Source organism: Clupea harengus, chromosome 5 (assembly GCF_900700415.2).
Source record: "Clupea harengus chromosome 5, Ch_v2.0.2, whole genome shotgun sequence".
Classification (NCBI taxonomy): Eukaryota; Metazoa; Chordata; class Actinopteri; order Clupeiformes; family Clupeidae; genus Clupea; species Clupea harengus.
This window is the reverse complement of record NC_045156.1, coordinates 9,497,526-9,516,921: the sequence shown is the minus strand read 5'-3', so window position 1 is coordinate 9,516,921 and position 19,396 is coordinate 9,497,526. Positions and strand designations below refer to the sequence as shown.

Genomic DNA, 19,396 nt, shown 5'->3' with positions numbered 1-19,396 from the left:
ATTACTCAGGGTAAATGAAATGATAAACTTTTGAAAGTATGTGCAAATGTCAAATTCTGCCCTTGCATGTTAATGAGTGAGTATTTTTAAATGGTCAAGCTTGACATCAATTGTTATGAAAAATATCTCACTTTTTTAAGAAAGAATAAAAGTATGCCTTGAGACAATTTTATTGTTTTGACGCTATATAAATAAAATTGAATTGAAAAGTACCTGCATTTGTGACTTGAATCTGCTTAATGTAGTATTTCAACCTGTAGAGGGCGCCAGCTGATCATTTACCAAACCCATGAGCGACTTACCACCCTGGGTCCTCCATAGAATGTCTTCAACTTGTAATAATGGCTGCAAACACCCCAGTTGGTCCCCTGATAAATATTAAGTCAGCTGTGTCCATCCTTGTCTCTTATATTTGAAATGTGTCTCTCTGCTCTGCCCTCTTAATATGGATGAGTATATGTGAAACATGGATGTATGTGTCATCTTTGTGATCTCTATTTATTTTGCTTTCCATGTAGGCCCAGATGTCCCTGTGGATGTGATCGATGTCCCCAAACAGACCGACGGCAAAATGAAGCTTAAGGAGTTTGTTGATTACTACTATAGCACAAACCGGAAGAAAGTACTGAATGTTATTAACCTGGAATTTTCAGACACAAGGTAGAGTTCTGAAGGCTAACATAACACATCATAAAGTTCCTCTATGTTTAATATTATAGGATACCTGAACGAATTACTTTGATATTGTGAAGTTATGGTTCATTTGTTTATGCACAGTTTAAAAAAAAAAACATTGACTTGCCCACATGAATGATATTACATGGTATGAATATGCCCAAAAATATGGTGTTTTGTTTTTTCTGCCAAAGGATGGATAGCATTGTGGAGAGCCCGGCGATCGTTCGAAAGCTGTCCTGGGTGGAGAACTACTGGCCAGACGACGCTCTGCTTGGGAAGCCCAAAGTCACCAAATACTGCCTGATCTGCGTGAAGGACAGCTACACAGACTTCCACATCGAGAACGGAGGGGCCTCCGTCTGGTACCACGTGCTAAAGGTGATCCTGTGTGTGTGTGTGTGTGTGTGTGTGTGCTACACAGACTTCCACATCGAGAACGGAGGGGCCTCCGTCTGGTACCATGTGCCAAAGGTGATCCCATGCAGGATGATTAAATAATCACCCACTCATGGACCAGTTACTTTGTTCTCTATTTCAGAGCTGAAATGGACTGCTGTTCCAGAGCACTTCACTGCCTGCGTGAACTCTTGGCTCGATTGTTACTGTCTGCCACTTGTTTTGCATGCTTCTCTGATTTTTGAGTAGCTTTGATGTAAGAGGAGGTCGAAGAGTTGAAGGATGACAGCTTGATTTGTAAACACACTCTCTTTCCTGTTTCTCCCCCACCCCCCCCATCCTCAGGGAGAGAAGATCTTCTTCCTGATCAAGCCCACCTCGGCCAACCTCTCCCTTTACGAGCGTTGGCGGTCCTCATCCAATCACAGCGAGATGTTCTTCGCCGACCAGGTGGACAAGTGCTACAAGTGCACGCTCAAGCAGGGTCAAACTCTCTTCATTCCGTCAGGTGAGAGGCCAGACAGCTCAAGCCTTGGATTTCATTTCCATCTATTAATACAGCAGACGCCTTTATCCAAAGTGAATTAAGGTAGACTACAGTTACACATTCTGGGCAGTAAGAGGTTAGTAAAGAGACTGTAGGGAGAGCATGAACATGTCCCTGGGTATTGAATGATGACGTTGTGTTGGTGACACCTTGATCTAGTAGTCGAGCTACAGGAACACAGGAGTGAGCCTCTTGATATTTACTCAGGGTGGCTCCAGAACTAGGATCCCTGTCCTGCTGGTCCACTGGTCCTGAAGGCACTACGAGTGCTGATGACATGCCTGCTTATGTTGCACTGTGCTGCACTGTAATGGGCTTAGGATAAATGTGCCTATTAGACGAGGAAATAAAATGTTCAAATATAAATGTTTTAACAGATTTAGTTTGGTGCTTGGTGGAAGGTAAGAGAAATAGCACTGGAACAACTTCCATCAGGATTTTGAAACAGTGCCTACAGTGTTTGCTCTTCCCCTCTCACTGTCTTATCCTCTGTTTATTTGTAATTTTTTTAAAAGATTTTTTGGGGGGCTTTTTGCCTTTAATCGGATAGGATAGTGAAGGTTTGACAGGAAACTAGTTGGAGAGAAGAGGTGGGGAGTGGGATCGGGAAATGACCACGGGCTCGGATTCGAACCCGGGTCCCCTTGGGTGTACAACCCCGTTCATGGTCGGGGCTGCTGCTTGCGCCACAGCTCCCCCTCTTGTCCTCTGTTCTTAACCTGTAACCTCTGTTTTTAACCTTTTTTAACCGCATTTTTCATTCTGCCCTCAGGATGGATCAATGCAATACTGACTCCTGTGGACTGCCTGGCCTTCTCCGGGCACTTTGTCCACAACCTGAGCGTAGAGATGCAGATGAGGTGTGTGTGTGTGTGTGTGTGTGTGTGTGTGTGTGTGTGTGTGTGTGTGTGTGAGAGAGAGACTCAGCATGTCAGGACAGGTCAAGACGTCCCTCTAAGAATTATTTTACTCAAGTCAATCAACAGCCGTGTGCCCTGTACACGTCCAGTGCTAGATTCAGTTCTCCACACAGTTTGATAAAAATGTTGTCTCCTCCGATTTCTGCGGTGTGGTGTTACACATCAATGTAACGAAACTATTTGGCTTAGATTTTTAGCTTACATTCTTGTCTTTTCACAATTCAAAATGGCTTTTTTTTTGTTGTTATTAGAACATTCAGGAGAAACTATTTGGGCTTTAGCTTTCTGTGTTTATGACAATTTTGCTGTCAGTGGTATGTAGCTGGTCCTCTCCTTAGCATGTTTATTTGGCACGCTGTATAATTTAAAGGCAGCTTGCATTTGTGGGGGGAACAGTCTTCGCGCTTGGCAGTAGACGCAGTTTACATTCTTGCTAAGTGCCCAGAGGTCAGCGCTGCTGAAGTCTTCCTCAGGCCTGCCTGGGTTGGACTTAAGGAGCGAGAGCCGTTGCACTTAAAGTAAATATCTGGTTTCAGTCCGGTCAAAAAAATTACTTTTAGGCCTTGTTTTGTCAAATGTGGCTTGGCTCATCAGTGGCAAAAATCACTTTGTTTCACAAACAGTGCAGTTTCATTCATTTGTGGGTAAAAAAAAAAAAAAAAACACCCACACACATTCATACAAACTTTAAAAAAGACAATCACAAACATCGATTCATGTGTACAGTACACACGCAGGCACACACACAAATGCAAACACAAACCTATTCTGAGTGTGTGTGTCTTTGGCAGGGCGTATGAGGTGGAGAAGAGGCTGAAAGTAGCCAGCCTTACTCCCTTCTCAAACTACGAGACGGCCTGTTGGTACGTGGGACGACACTTCTTGGAGCGATTCAAAGGTGAGCCACCATGCTACACTCCTTTGTCTTGCACTGTGTTAAACAACACTAAGAGCAGTCATGTATGTAAATTCACTGTGTTAAACGACACTAAGATCAGTCAGATTTACTGTGTTAAACGACACTAAGATCAGTCATATATGTGGACCCACTGTGTTAAACGACACTAAGATCAGACAGATTTACCGTGTTAAACGACACTAAGAGCAGTCATGTATGTACACTTACTGGAGCTACAGATTTTCACTTTACTGATATCAGTTAGCCTCAGTACAGATGAGCAGAGATCTAATTATGAAAGCAGCATTATCCTACTGCATAGATGAGCCGCTTCCCTGCTTGTTCTGCAGCATGTCTTCATCTGTCATGCACATAACATGTAGGTGTCCACAGAGATCTGGAAAGGGGAAAAAAACTTTTTCAGGTTTGAGTTCAAATACCTCTCTTTCTTTTGCTTTATCTCATCACACTCTTTCTCCCTCTCTCACAGTCAGTCTCTCTCTTTCTCTCTCTCTCTCTTGCGTGCTCCTGGCAAAAGGTCTGCCACGCAGATGAACAGCTGGATGCTTCAATATTATTTCAGTCATTAGATGGGGGCATCGGCAAGTTCACAGATGATTAGCTTCAAAAGGCTGGGCCCATGCAAAATCACTTGCTCCATTACAGGCCCTGTGTTTAAACTCGCTTCATCTGGCCTTAGACTATCTGTTTATATTTCCATTCTTCTTGTTGCCTCATTTTGCCAGATTGCAATTGCGCGCATACACACACACACACACACACACACACACACACACACACACACACACAGCAATAGTTGAGGCCTTACCTCTCTCTCTCATCTAAGGCTCACACGTCGTTTGTGTGTGTGTGTGTGTGTGTGTGTGCTTTTTGTGTCTTTGTGCGTGTGTGTGTGTTTTGTGTCTTTGTGTGTGTGTGTGTGTGTGTGTGTTTATCTGTGTCAGTGTGTTTGTGTGAGTTTGTATATTTGTGTGTGTCTCGGTACAGGTATACATGCTGTCACACTGCTCAAAAGCCTAACTGGCTCTGAGCCATGTACCCACTTACCTTTTATCCATTCTTTCTTTCCCTTTCTGTCTCTATTTCGCTTTCTCTCTCTATATCTGTCTTTCATTCTTTCTTTCTTTCTTAGACTGCCTTCATGTTATTAATTTAACTGTTGTGTATAGTGCATTTCCTGTAGTGTGTGTGTGTGTGTCCAGTCCAGTGCAATCAACGTTTAGGCATGCTTTTACACGAATGATTGTTTCTTATTTCGTTTTTTTTTTTTCTCCAAACAAGTGAAATGAATTTAGTGACCTAATTAGATGACACAATGACTGTCTTAACTTATTTATCAGTAAATGATGAAGTTCCAGCTGTCATGATTTTCTGATTTTACAAATGTGGTCATGGTACCCCAAATCGTTCCGTTGACATCATGCTATGTATGCGTGCCATAACGGATGAGTTTGTGGACGTTAGCTAGCCAATGCCAGAATGGAAAGAGAGCACTCTTTTCATTTAAAAAAAAGGAGGTTTTAGCTTATCCAACACAGAAGAACCTTGAAAGATTCCCTTTGATGAAGGGATCGTCGTAGAACACTAGCCTGTCAGCTAATTGGAGCTTTCAGCTCTGTCGAACCTTGTCCGGCTACAGAGACAAGCAAATGGAATGTTCTAATAGAATGTTCTCTCTTCTTTCTAAAAAAAATCTTATTTTCTGTGTAATCGTGTTTGTTAAATAGAGATCGAAAAAATAAAAGTGTTCCTTTAAAAAAACAACAAAAAAAAACAGATTCGTGAACTTTGCTAAGAAGCACATTAAGGGTGTCATTTAGAATGACCTGATAAACCATCAGTGAATACCTGTTACATTGAGCCACCTTTTACCTACTCATAGCCGAGTGTGATGGGTGGTGTGTGAATGGAGAGGGTAGTGTAATGTTAAGCACTGTAAAAGGTTGATGTAATTTCTCTGCTCCTCATTTGGCAAGTTTACACAAGACAAATATAAAGTGTTCCTTTTTAAAAAAAATCAGATTTGTGAACTTTGCTAAGAAGCAGATTCAGGGTGTCATTTAGATGACCTGATAACCCATCAGTGAATACCTGTTACATTGAGCCACCTTTTACCTACTCATAGCCGAGTGTGATGGGTGGTGTGTGAATGAGGAGGGTAGTGTAATGTTAAGCACTGTAAAAGGTTGATGTCATTTCTCTGCTCCTCATTTGGCAGGTTTACACAAGACAAATAAGCAGCCAGCTCCCTACTTGGTACACGGTGCCAAAATCATCAATGGAGCCTTCAGGTCGTGGACTAAAAAACAGGTAACCTCATCGTAGCAGAGGGAGACGAAAGTGGAAAAACATATCTTTCATTAGTGGCGCGTGGGTGTAGGTATGTGTGTCTGCGCGTCTGTGTTAGCTGGCTGATTGACAGTTGCCCCTGGTGGTTGCAGGCCCTTCTGGAACACGAGGATGAACTTCCAGAGAACATGAAGCCAACACAGCTCATTAAAGACCTTGCCAAAGAGATTCGGATTTGTGAGGTGAGAAGTGCCTCATAGGAGTTACTCAAGGTTTCCCTCATAAACACGGTTGGCCAGTGTCAACCTCACCATTTTCTGCTCTGGCCCACCAACAGAACATTTGCACAGGATTGAAAGCCTGTTATTGCAGCTGTATGTACCAGACATTACAGTTTACTCTTATCAATGTGTTATGATGATGGACTCATAAAGTATTTTCACAGGGGCAAAACTGCTCAAAAATGTTTGAAAATGAGCTGAGGATGTGTGTCTCTATTTTTTCGGGTTCCCTTTTCTCCGTCCCCGTCTCTCTCTCTAGAATGCAACTAAAGCCATAAAGTCAGAACCCAGCAGCACCAAGCTTCCAGCCGAGGAACCGCCCTCAGCCCCTCCGGAGCCCGAGGACCCTGTGTCCCCCGCCGACGTCGCCACCCCCGCACGGGATAAACCAGCCAGGAAGAAAGCCACCAGGCCCCCCAAGCCTCCCAAGATGCCCAAGGCGCCCAAACCCCCCAAGGTGCCCAAGGTGAAGGAGGCGGCCAAGAAGAAGGGGAAGAAAGCCAAAGATGGCGGCCCCCCTCCCAAACCTTCCAGCCTGGCAGCACTCGAGTCCCATGCCAAGGACATTCTCAGTAAGATGGACCAGCCCAAGAAAGGCAAGGTAAGCTGGACCCCAGCCTATGGCTTACTATTGGTCTCAGACATGGTGCCGTCTTCCCCTGTGTTTTGTGAGTGGTGGTTAGGTGAGAAGAAATATAGTTTTCAGCGCATTCAACATTTGGACCTCTGACCCTCACACATTGGTCCTTGCAAAAACTCCACATATCGTCGATTCGGCAATCTGTAGGTGTTCTTACACAGAATCGGATTTCTACACTGTTGACGGTAAATGATCGAAGTTGTGCACAACTTAAAAGAATGAGCGGTATTACTGGTATCTCTCGTTATTTTCCAAGGCTGCAAAGAGCGTAATGAGTCCGGTGGAGAGAGAACCGAACAAGCAGAACGACGTGGAGAAGTTCGAAATGCGAGAACACAAGAACAAAACAGAGGCCAAGTGGAAATACAAGGTAAGGGTTAGCATTAGCATTTACATCGCTATTAGCTGACGAGCGTGATGAAGAATCTCACCAGGCCAACGGCATAATGACACTTTAATGTAAAATTAGATTAGAGATAGATTGCCCCTTTGAACGTGGTTGCAAATAGTATCAATCTAATACAAGTCACTTGAAAAGAAACAATGAAATTAAGAAAACCGTGGCATGGAGAATGCTAGGAGAATTGTCCAAAAGTGATTAACACATTTGAGATCAAAGCAATCAGCAAAATAACTGTGTGGCTTAGTCAATATTTCTGCCTGAGGTTCATCAAAGCAGCCCCTTTACCAGTACCCTTTACCCACTTGGTTTCCCTAATGCCGTTAGGCTATGTCATATCCATGGCATGCAGCATAAGTATTTACATATGCCTCTGTTTTTTTTAACTGAAGAAATAAGCATGTTGTGTCATTACTGCTGGATAACATAGAATGGCCTGCGTAGAAAAGCTTAATTTCGGTGAACGGAAGACATTAGAAGGCTCTAGTTTCACGGAAAACTCAATGCCAAGCGGCCCTGGAATGTTTGTAGTCACTCCAAGGATCCTGATCCAAGTGCTCCCTTTGCTGCTCCCCAAACACTTGCAGATGGAGAGCGGGAATCTCGGCTCGATGTTCACCAAGGTCGTCCGCAGCCACATCTTTGCTCTCTCACTCTTGATCGCTGTAGACACGGCCGGAGTGGCTCAGCTTGAAATCCGTGTAGTGCGAAAAGCGGATTGAGGTGTTAAGACGCGTTAAGTTCCTGAACCAATTATGTGTGTCCATTTGGAACTAAAGTGGCTTCGTGTAAAAAGTGGTTAACACAGCAACCAAAAAAAAAAACATGCATCAAGCTGACGTGTACAAATGCATAATTCCTTGTAGTACTTAAGTGTATCCATTACTAGTGAAATTTGCAATTTAAAGCTGTCTTTTATCATCAGTCATGTCGGACTATTTATCATTTAAATGGTGAGTGCAACATGCATTATGTTTGGCCTGCTTTTTATCGCTCTGTACAGCTCTCTGGCAAGGAAGCTTGATTTGATCTCATTAAAACTGATTGCAATTGAGGATGTATTGCGAGTTGGAATCCGTCTGCCTCATTGATTTCCCATTACTCATGCTGACTGCGCTGCTAGCTGGTTTTTGTATTTCTTTTCATTTTTACAGAACAGCAAGCCAGACTCCTTATTGAAAATGGAAGAGGAGCACAAATTTGAAAAGTCGACACTAGGACACAAAGACAGCAAGTTCAGCTTCTCAATGTCCAATAAGAGACTGCTGGGGTGGGTTTAAGAACATAGCCATAAGAGATGTTTATATTACAGACATTACATCTGATTAGGTTTAATTATTTACACTGTTAATACATAGAAACAGTACACACATTCTCTAAGATCTTGTTCTTTTCATCCTAGCTCAAAGACGCTAAAACCACAGACAAACTCCAGTGTGTTCGGATCGTTACAAAACCTGAAGGAAGATAAAAACAAGCCTGTGAGAGACGAGTACGAGTATGTCTCGGACGAGGGCGAGCTGAAGATCGATGAGTTCCCCATCAGGAGAAAAAAGAATGCGGTGAAGAGGGATTTGTCATGTAAGTACCACTGAAAAAAAGAGTTGAAGCATCTGAGCCAAGAGCCACCAACCCCACTCAGAATTGTTTTATTTATGGTTGACATGATGGAGACTTATGAAGTTAATGTGAATGGCCGTAATGAGAATGAAAGACTGATGCACTTCAAAGAGCCATCCCCATCTGTACTTGTTAGATTAAGAACAGATAAAACCTGTAAGATGTAATACTCAATGCTTGCACATGGGAAATATTCACGGTCTCCTTTTTTTTGTGGCAGTTTTATCGAACATCAAAGAACCCATTCAGCCTTCCAAAAAGCCAAAGCTGCAGCCGTCGGCTCTGAAGGTAAGTTTAACACTATTCATTTACTCTAATTCATTTACTCTAACTCTTCCTCAAGACCCTCCGACTCAAAGCAGAACACTCTGAATTTGAACGCTGTAATAGAGCTAGCGTCCATAACCCCCATCACAGGCCAGTATTTATTTACCCTGGTGTGCATGAAGAGGCTGATAAATGATTAATTCCGAGAAACCAGCTCCACAACACAATGGACTGATCCATGGGCATCGTTAATGAGTTCCTCATGGGTGCGTTTAAAGCCCCCAGTCACAAACACCAGTGAGGATCGAATTTGCCGGCGATCCGTGGTGTTCCCAGCTAGAGCAGCTGATGGGCTGGGCCTGCCGTAATTCTCCCGTAATGTTTTCGCGCTTAGAACAACACACAGCGCGGATCAAAGGCAGAGAAGGCTGCCAGTGTTGAGCCAGACGCCACCGCAAGCCTGATGAAGGGAATAGCTACAGTGTGAATCAAGTGAGAGTGAGAAAAGCGAACCACACCAGATGCCCCCTTTTGTTTGTTTGAACGGAGGGTCATCGAAGGCCAGAAAACGACCTTAGCTTTTAACGACCGTACTGAAACCCATTCTTCTCCTGTTCCTACCACCTCACTGCAGCCCATCTTAACCGCATTTCAGGTCATTACGTCGAAACAGTGAGCCTGCATTAGCTTCTACATTTTTCTAAATGAGGCCAGCAGAAACCCGGTTCTCCTCTCGTCAAAAACAGTTGATCAGTTGCAAATGTGAAACATGGCATCTGCACAGTGTATCTGATTGTGTTTTTTGTTGAAATGAATGGGCATCTTTGAGAGGCATTCCCAAACCTCAGCTCTGCTTTTGTGAAAAGTAGTTTTTTTTTGTTTTTCTCCCCTTACTTTCTGTCAATTCAGAATGGTGACTCATCAGACGAAGAGTCGCTTCACATAGACACCGAAGCCAAGCCAGAGGTCAAAGGGCGTAACTCAAAGGTCAAGAAGAAAGGTGGAAATGCGGCTGGGATCCTGGACCTGCTGCAGGCAAGCAAGCAAGTGGGCGGCATCGACTACAACACAAACAGGTAGAACGACCGTGCCCCAGCCTCGCTGTATGTCTTTTTTACACACCGCCATCGTCTAATCACGGCATCAGAGCACATAAGAGATCCACATCTTCTTTAGAGCCGGGCTAACTAACTAACTAGCTAACTAGCATGGTCATCAATCCTTGGAACTATAAAATAATCCTTGGAAACATTGTCAGGGAATTCTGCTCTGGCTCAAGAGTACCTAGTTACGGTGTAGTGTGGATGTCACTGCACCACGTATCACCGCGAAAAAAACTACTGCACTAGCAGTCTGTCCAGGCTGTGTTCTTTCCGTCCGTCGTGATCAATATGTTGACTTCATAAAAGTCTGCTTCTTTTCATAGTTTGGAAGTAGAAGGATACATTCTGAAATATATCTACAACATCAGTTAAAACAACAGAAGACCGGTGGGGATCTGGTGGCCCATGTGTAATGTGGCGTTACTCGGGATTTATAGGCTTTAGTTTGCGTACTGATGAATTTACCTGGCTGGTTAACTTTGGAACCAAAACATAGCATTTGTCGTAGCTTAATTATTTTTTTCATGTGGGCACCGCCATAAACAGTACCATGTGGAGCTATTTACGTGACGTGCATAGAGACTCAACCACTGGAAAAGGTAATAGTTTACACAGATCCTGTCAGCAGTTTACATATAGAGCCAGTGTTTGTTTGATCCCCCTCCACGATTAATTTGTCAAATGCTAGTTTGCCTTGAGCCATTCCTCTTCATTGTGCTGTGTGCTGTTTCGGTCAGTTTTTGATGGTCTATTTCCACTGCGCTGAAAGCTGCAAATTAGCAACAATGTGAGGAAAGCACAGGCAAAACACCGCTAAAATATGTTAATTTCTCAAATTATTTTTCGTGCGTTTCAAAACTGACATATGACGCTAGGTCTACGGGGAAAGGAAATGACTTTGGTCAATTATAACCCCATTAAGCATCCACTTTTCTCATTGTTCCAGCTCACTGGTTAATGACTTAATAGGTGGTAATCTGGACAAGCTAAAGCCGTGGTTTCTTCTCTGGAGGCAGATGTTGAACGCTACCCTTCTCCAGATCATGTTCATAATATGATGGCCTAATAAGTTGAGCGAGCCTCAATTATTCTTTATAGGGCCGAACATTAAATAGAATTGGAAGTTATCATAACATACTCACCAGTTATGTCATAGTATCCAAGTAAAAGGCACTCGGTAATTGGTACGGAGCTAGAATCCTTAAGGGAAATATTACACGATCGGTCCTCTTGTCTACTCCTAGAATAATAAGGCACCAAGGCATCAGTACTGGGTAGCACAGGAGACGTCTGTTTGTAACTAGTAAAGCGGTTCTGAATAGCTGATGTTATGGTAATGTTAATGGATAATATTTGGCAGGTAAGTTTATTCCTGTGTGCACTGTCGTAGTTTGGTGGAAGGTAATACTGTGGTAGATTTATAAGTGTTTGATTTCAATAGATCTGATTTTTGTTGACCATAGACCATGTTGACTTATTGATTGTTGTTAAGGTATTTGTGAGTTACAAATAGTGTCATACCATGCTTCTGATCCATACTATGCTGTATGACTGTGGAAGCATGTTTAAATTCTTCCAGTATCAGACACAGATACAGTAGATGTCAAAAGAATCCATGACAGCCTGCGGCACGCTTTTTTACAAATATCATGGCTTATTACATTTACTCAGGAGCAGTTTCTTAGCTGTCTGTTTCGCTTTGTGCAGCGCGGGCAATTGTCCTGATTGCGGTCTTCGTAATACTTTATGACTGCACAGCTGTCATAAATATTACTGTCAAAAACCACTTCACAGTGTGAGGTCACCCTAACCGGCCGTCATGGCTTCTTATGACATCACTAATGTCATCCTGATGGTATGCATGGTTTGACTAGAGTCAATATTTATGCATTAATACGGGTCAGATTGTAGCCATTAGCGTCGTGGTGTCACTGGTTGTCTATCGCTGGACTGGTAATGTCATTTGTTGAGAATTCAGCTAAATCCAAATAGTTTCTGATGCTGGAACGGGTCAGGGCCCGAGGCGGCCCAGAGCCAGCGGCTGTGTGGGTCCTTCCCTTAGCTCTGTGGCTTGGTTGAGTGTCAGTCTTCCTCTCTCTGCTGCTAGCGCTATCCCAGCTGCTGTGCACCCCCCCACGCCCCTCCGCCCCCCCTCCTCCCTTGCCCTAAGACGTTCAGCTTCCAACCTGCGTGCTTTAAATCCCAGCCGCTGTCTGCTTGCTGTGCATTATGGTGCTTCTCCCACTAAAAGAAAAAAGACCAAAAAAAAAAAAGAACACTAGAAATCATCATCAACAACACTCGATCTCTTCCCCATTCGTCACTGACACTTTGGAAGTAATGTTATGTGTGTTGTGTATTTCTTATTGATGGACTTACAGTCAGCCACCTGCATCCCCCAGCACACAGGAAGCCATTCAGGGCATGTTGTCCATGGCTAACCTGCCGTCCTCAGTCTCCTGTCTGACACCGTCCTGGAGCAACAGCCAGTCTAAGGGTAACTCGCAGGCCTCGAAGAAGACAAGTGCCAGCGGTGGTGGCGGCGGCGGCAACAACAGCAAGAAGCCAGGCAAGCGGCCACCCAAGAAGACTCGCAAGAGCAGCAGCGTGGACAGCCCCGACATGTTCGACGACGACCAAGACCACCTGGAAGCGTGCTTCAAGGACTCCGACTACGGTAAGGGGCTCATCTGAAAAGGGCTTTGATTATGATAAGGGCATGAGAGTTACATGGCAGACAATGGTAAAACTGTTGTCCTGCTCACTATATCCTAAAGAGGAATATCATGTGTTACACCGGTATTGGTAGATTTTCTTCATAAGGTTTTTTTTTTTTTTGGAATATGTCATGGAAAATTGAACGAGAAGCACAGTTCGCGTGATCCTTCAACCTTCGCAAACAGGCCCCTGCTATCTGTTGTTGCTGTTAACGGTCAGCACAGTCCAGTCCGCTCACAGGAAGTGCAACAGGCTCAGCTGGTATGTGCGTGAGGCAGCTTAGTGACGCACGCTCCCCAGGTGCTGTTAAAAGAGCAGGTCAACCCCAGCGTTACCTTCACGCTGTATCAACAGTTTGATTAGCAGCTTTCTGATTCTGGCCAGGAAGTCGTAATTACAGGGTGAGTGACAGTGGTTGTGTTTACTTCTGGGCAGGAGAAGTCTCCACTCGCCTGCCTTTGACTCCTTCCAGTCGGCCCCCGCTTCCAGCTACATGCGCTTTGTGAACCTCTTCCAAAAACAGCAAGGCTATTAGGAGCCTGTTAATAAGTCATTAGGCCGAGCTTTAAACTGTTGTTTTAAATGCTTTTTGATCTGATACACCAATTAGTCATAAGTGGCACGCACATTCCCACCCAGAGATCACATGTATCTGGTTTATAAAAAAAGAAAAACAAAAAGCGTGCACTCTCGATTGGATTCCTTTCTCATCTGATTTGTAAACAAGCCGTTTTTTTTTTTTACCGTTACTGATCATTTAAGCATCGGAAAATACATTTCGTGTCTCGAAAAATCTACGGGCATGCAAGCTCGGTGTGTGTGTGTGTGTGTGTGTGAGAGGACTGAACCAGATGTCCAGCAGCTGTACCCCACACATGTCTGCTCATATCATTCTATCTCTAGAGCCAAAGTAAACAGTAACACAATAGAAGTTGGTAATTTCTGCTTGATACCTCAGACCAGTTTGAAAAATAGTTACGCAAAAAGCCGTAATGTTGGCTCTTCCACAATATTATCTGGATAATTTACGTTTTTTTTTCAGTCCTGATTCCTGAAATGATCATCAGCTCTTTTTGCTGAACGATAACATTCACCCAGTACATGTCATTCCACACTATAAAGGTATTGTTCTCCTCATTTCAGTCTATCCTTCTCTGGAATCTGAGGAGGACAACCCCATCTTCAAATCACGATCGAAGAAGAGGAAAAACTCTGACGACACTCCGTACAGCCCCACAGGTAAAGCAAGTCTTCTCCGTCAGACTCCGTCAAGGTTTTGGAGCGCTTAAAGCCTCAGACTCCCAAAGGCGGAATGTTCGTGATGGGATAGGATGTGGTGGATTTCTGGAATGACATCATAGCCCCTAGCTGTAAACCTCCTGTCAGTCATCCATACCGAGGTTTGAACCATTGCACACATTCAGCCCGTAGGGGGCAGCAGGTGACATGGCAGTGTAAACATAGACAGCACTGTACAGTTTTGAAATGCTTGTCACAAAGATTACATGCAGCTTTAGTGCATGTTGTGTCATGGCAAAGACAACAGCTGTGGAGTCTTTAACCTGGGACATACATACATACATCTCTCTGTTCCTGTTTGCTCTCTCCCTCTCTCTCTGTTACTGTCTTCCCTCATTCTCTCTTGCTCACTGTGTCTCTCCCTCGCTCTCTCCTCTGCTCAGCTCGGGTCGGCCCGTCTGTTCCCCGTCAGGAGAGGCCTGCTCGTGAGGGGGCGCGGGTGGCATCCATAGAGACAGGCCTGGCAGCAGCCGCTGCCAAACTTTCCCATCAGGTTAATGCAGCCACATTCATCATTGGAATTATTGAGCCATCATTCCATCTCTCTCTCTCGGTTTCCTGTTCTGTCATTCTCTCTTTTTTTATTATTATTTTTTCTTTTCCTGTAAACTTTTCCTTTCACTGTCTTTTCTTTCTTGTACTGTTTCTATTTACTATGTTATCTTTTATGTTCTTTCCGGGTATCTCCTCTTGCTCTTGCTGTCTCTCTCTCTCTCTCTCTCTCTCTCTCTCTCTGTCTCTGTGTGTCTCTCTCTCTCTCTCTCTCTCCCTCTCTCACTCTCTCTCTCTCACCATATTTCCATCAGTAGTTCTGTCTGACCTTAGACACATATTGTGTCGTTGTGTACACGTTGTTTGTTTACACCAGTCACACAGCATCGTTTCATGTGCTAGTTGACACTCGTCACTGACAAAACCCCTGTCCGTGTCCTTCCCCCCCCCCGACCCGCCCTCTCAGGAAGAGCAGCAGAAGAACAAGAAGAAGAAGAAGACCAACAGCAGGAAGAAGGCGCCGGCGCCGCTCCCGGTGGTGGAGGAGCCCCTCAAACACTCTCAGGACAGCAGCTCGCCGGAGCCCGCCCTGGACTTGCAGGAGGGCCTCGTGGCCGACCACGAGTACAGCACGGGCACCGGGGCGGGCAAGGCGGTGCCGGGCGGTCCGCAGCCCATGGCGCCGGGCGTCTTCCTCAGCCAGAGGAGACCCTCCACCTCCTCGTCCTCGCAGAACAACAACAACAGCAGCGCGGCGGCGCCCGCGGCGGGGGCCAAAGGGGAACGAGCCGCGGCTGGAGCGGGAGCAGCCGATGCCAAGGGTGGGTGGTGATGTTCATCCTTATGACTCCCCTTAGCGCTCAGCATTGCAGTTACAGTAAGGAGGTACACTGTAGAACTAGGACTGAGAAGGACGACCAGCATTAGTATTTGAAGAGATCGCATCCTGAACCGTACCAAGATAGCAGAAGATACCCAGTGTAGAACTCGGACACCACAAGGTGTCACTGTAGATTAAAACTAGTCGCAAAATGTGAAACAATGGCATTTTCAAATAGAACTTTAGTAAGTGCACTAGGCTTCAACGGCACACATCATTTGTTTTGGTGCTAAAATCAGACTTACACAGAGTACGTGTAAACAGCGATTCCATTAGAAACTGTACAATGGGTCCCTGAATACACTGCTTGCTCCGATTATGTTTCACCTTCACAGGAGTGTGTAGTTTTAGATGGTACGTATGCGATGGGACACATCTGAACAAAAGTATGTGAAGGTGTTCCTTTCATGACTCGAGCATATTGGATTCATAAGACCGAACCATTTTTCTAGAGGCTAGCGGGATGTAGTGTTAACTATGAAGAATGAATGTCACCTAGCATCAAAGGAAAAATCATGTTTTGCTACTCATCATCAAGCTTACGAAACACATGAGCGAACAATGAAAGATAATTATTGTGTCATTCTTGAAAATGACGTGTTTTATATCCTTGACAGAGGATGGTTTTAGTTCAGATGAAAATGACAGTACTAATGCCACACTTCAATGCAAATTCTTCACAGATGTATAACTTAAATATAAATAAAATATAAATGTTATTTGTTTTGTGTCATAATAATGTTGTTACAATTATGTATTTTGTTTTCATCTCCTATTCAGCCAAGCGGCTAAAGAAAGGAATGGCCACCGCCAAACAGAGACTGGGAAAGATCCTAAAGATCCATCGGAATGGGAAACTCCTCCTGTAGCCAGGGACAGCGGTGGCAGGACTGGGATATATCTCCTGATGTAATGGACCCATGGATTGGCCTTTCCCAACCCAGCCCAACCTACTCCCCCTCTAACCTATACTCCCTCTCCTAATTCTCACCCTGACCCCCCCTCTCCAGCACCCCCACCCCACCTGTCAGAGAGAGGACTGGATGGCCTGACCCAAGGGGGGAGAGAAGCCAACTACAACATTTTTCGATTTCTAAGAAGAACATTAGCTCAAACAAAAAAAAATTGGCTTTTGCCTCAACATTATACTTTATAACTTTCAGATATGGAAAAAGTGTACAGAATACCTGCTATTAATATTTTTTAAGGAAGATTTTTTGTCTCATTTTACTACAGCTGTCATTTTATCAGGGGTTGCGCGAGACATAAGGAACATTTACATATAGCAGTCATTCCAAGATATAGAAAGTATCCCTTGCATGTGATCCGGTTTGCATGTATGCATTTGTTTTGGGTGGGGGTGGGAGGGAAGTGTGTGTTGAGTGTGTGTGTGTAGGGGGGGGGGGGTTGTTGTTGTCACTGGGAATTCATTCCTGTTTTGTTGGATCAGGCTTATCATCACTAGATTGATATATAAACCGGTGAGGAACCTAAAGGCATTTGATAGGAGGCATGTCTCCCTCGCGGTTCTGTACAGCCTAACACGCTAACTTGTACCCTTTACCTTGCCACTGAGGAAGGCAACTGGTGTAATATCTGCTTCCTTCATGGTGGGCCTCTAGGTTTTTGTCAGTTGTGATTTTTCTTTTTTTTCTTCTTTTTTTTACTTTTCTGCTAAGCACTATCACTGATACTATTTATTGATCTAATATAATTGTACATGTCATAGGTATTCTACGGAAAAAATGAGGCACTTACAGAACATCTAGGAAGCACAAAAAATGAAGTCATGTTTGTTAGTCATGGTAAATGTCTTTTTTTGTTTCAGACAACGCAGAAATAGGCTGAAGAGGAAAACAATAGCCTGCCACTGTCCATTTGCAGCTTGTTTTGTTTGACAACACAAATATTTAAGTCCACATGAGTTTTTTTTTACATTTTTTTTATTATTATTGAACCACATTTTCATTCAACTGAAAAGGCGCCGCATTCATTTAGTAGTGAACATATCTTTGCATGATAGGAAAAACTTTTTTTTGTTTTCAGTAAATTACTGAACTTTACTTTGCTTCAGTTGCGCTGACTCATATATCAATATTAGAGGAACTGCTTCTCTTCATTTATTTGTTCAATATTTGTTGCTTAAGTAGCTACATGCTAAGACATTAAATGTCCATTAAAAAAAACATTTGAACATGAATGCTATGTTGTACAAACACAACCATAAACTGTGGTGGTAAACACAACCATGAACTGTGCTATATATAGACGTAGATATATAGGCGTATAGATCAGGGAGACTCTCTCCTGCATATTCTGCTTTTCTCCACCTAAATTCACAACTGTATTTGCACAAACTCAGTCCGGTTGAAAGGATGAATGACTTCCAAACCCCTAAGACACTAATTAAATGGGACCTCCGACTCTGATGATAAGCCTTATCTGTCTGTGTTTGGCTTACATGGGGATACTTTCTTAATCTCTCCTTAGTTGTTTCGCCGGCAGCACCTGTTTCCTTAGACAGAAATATGCATTTGTATGGCATCACAGTACAGTATGTAGAATGTAGCTTGTACATAGCTTTTTAAATGACTACTTTTTGTATCCTTTTCCTTAATACTTCATTATACATTTTTACTAGTTTTTGCTAATTATAAACAAAAAGGTATATAAAAAGATACATCAATAGTCCTTACTTTTGAATTATGTTAGAGACCCAAATAGTTGGCTTCATTTTTGTTAATCCCATTACTCTGTTTTTATTTTGTTTTGTTTTGTTTTCATTTTGTTTGTGTGTGTGTGTGTGTGTGTTATTAGACTAAGGTGTTGCCTGGTGATCAAAGGAAACTGCATTACATTTATTATCATATGGCCTTACATACACAAAGCTCAATGTGTTGTGATTCAGTTCCATGAGATGAAACCTCTGAGGGAAAAAAGAAGAAAAAAAACAACGACAAAAATGTTAAAAAAAATCACGTTTCAACGACCAGCCTCTTGTTTGCGTTTTAGTGCCCCTGATGGGATTCAAAGTTATTTTACTAGCACCTTGTGAAGTGTTTCTCTGTGTCAGTGATGTAATTTATTAATGTTTGTAGCCTTTTATACTTGTACAATTCTGAAGACTTTTTGTTTGTTTGTTTAAAATACTTTATCAGCCTGTGAACCATCTCCCCTTGCAAACTTGTGTCATTGACAAGCCTCTTGGCTTTATTACATTTTCAGGCAATAGAACTTTTTTTTAAAAGTCATTTTTTCTGAATCATCAACATTTTGTCAGCTGCATAAGGTCATGAAAGTTAAAATGTTACATTATTATTATTATTATTATTATTAATAATAATATTCATATTATTATTAATAATAACAATAATACCACCACCATCATCATGCAGCTATTTGAAATAACGGTTTAATTATGCCATGGATTTTTATATTATATATATATATAATAGATTATGTACATTTTTAACAAGGTTTACTGTGCTAATCAATTGCAGTGTTTTAGTTACCTATGTAAATCTTGTATTCACCTCTATGAATTGAAACACACATCGATCAACTTTGTCAATGGAACTATTTCAGGTTTTTATTTGTACAAAATGTGTGTTGCTTTGTCGTGGTTTATTTTTATATGTTCAACATATTAAATGCATCCACTGTGCCAGGGCAGTGAATGATACAGGTAGTGCTCCTGTTTTGCTACAATCCGTGTCGTCTTTGATCCCGTGTAAGGCAGATCACTGTTGGATGTTTGAACATTTAAGGAATAAGGCTTTCAAGCAGTCGACAAATGAACCGGAGACGTGTCATGTCGCTCTCACCACCGTCGTAGAATGTAAGTAGCATGTATTTGCTTAACGCTCATCGAGTCTTTTGACGCAGTTAAATTAAAGCACTGTTGTGACCTTTAACGTCAGCATTTATATTTCCTGGCGCCTCGGTTA

General features: G+C 43.0%; 1 protein-coding gene across 3 annotated transcripts in view; it reads left to right on the top strand.

Moving 5' to 3' along the window:
- Positions 1 to 19,137, top strand: part of phf2 (PHD finger protein 2) — a 31,007-nt gene extending 11,870 nt beyond the window's left edge. Inside the window, exons 5-22 of one of the 3 annotated variants that reach the window (XM_012838553.3) lie at positions 519 to 660; positions 870 to 1,056; positions 1,420 to 1,582; positions 2,394 to 2,481; positions 3,333 to 3,439; positions 5,679 to 5,770; positions 5,902 to 5,991; positions 6,290 to 6,631; positions 6,927 to 7,040; positions 8,225 to 8,340; positions 8,473 to 8,651; positions 8,911 to 8,978; positions 9,867 to 10,033; positions 12,442 to 12,737; positions 13,922 to 14,017; positions 14,461 to 14,570; positions 15,036 to 15,390; positions 16,230 to 19,137. In XM_012838553.3, coding sequence (XP_012694007.1) covers positions 519 to 660; positions 870 to 1,056; positions 1,420 to 1,582; positions 2,394 to 2,481; positions 3,333 to 3,439; positions 5,679 to 5,770; positions 5,902 to 5,991; positions 6,290 to 6,631; positions 6,927 to 7,040; positions 8,225 to 8,340; positions 8,473 to 8,651; positions 8,911 to 8,978; positions 9,867 to 10,033; positions 12,442 to 12,737; positions 13,922 to 14,017; positions 14,461 to 14,570; positions 15,036 to 15,390; positions 16,230 to 16,318 — 2,801 coding nt within the window. In that variant the 3' untranslated portion in view covers positions 16,319 to 19,137. The remainder of the gene's footprint in view (positions 1 to 518; positions 661 to 869; positions 1,057 to 1,419; positions 1,583 to 2,393; positions 2,482 to 3,332; positions 3,440 to 5,678; positions 5,771 to 5,901; positions 5,992 to 6,289; positions 6,632 to 6,926; positions 7,041 to 8,224; positions 8,341 to 8,472; positions 8,652 to 8,910; positions 8,979 to 9,866; positions 10,034 to 12,441; positions 12,738 to 13,921; positions 14,018 to 14,460; positions 14,571 to 15,035; positions 15,391 to 16,229) is intronic. The other 2 variants (XM_012838554.3, XM_031567617.2) reach the window with 2 other exon arrangements.
- The last annotated feature ends 259 nt before the right edge of the window (positions 19,138 to 19,396 follow it).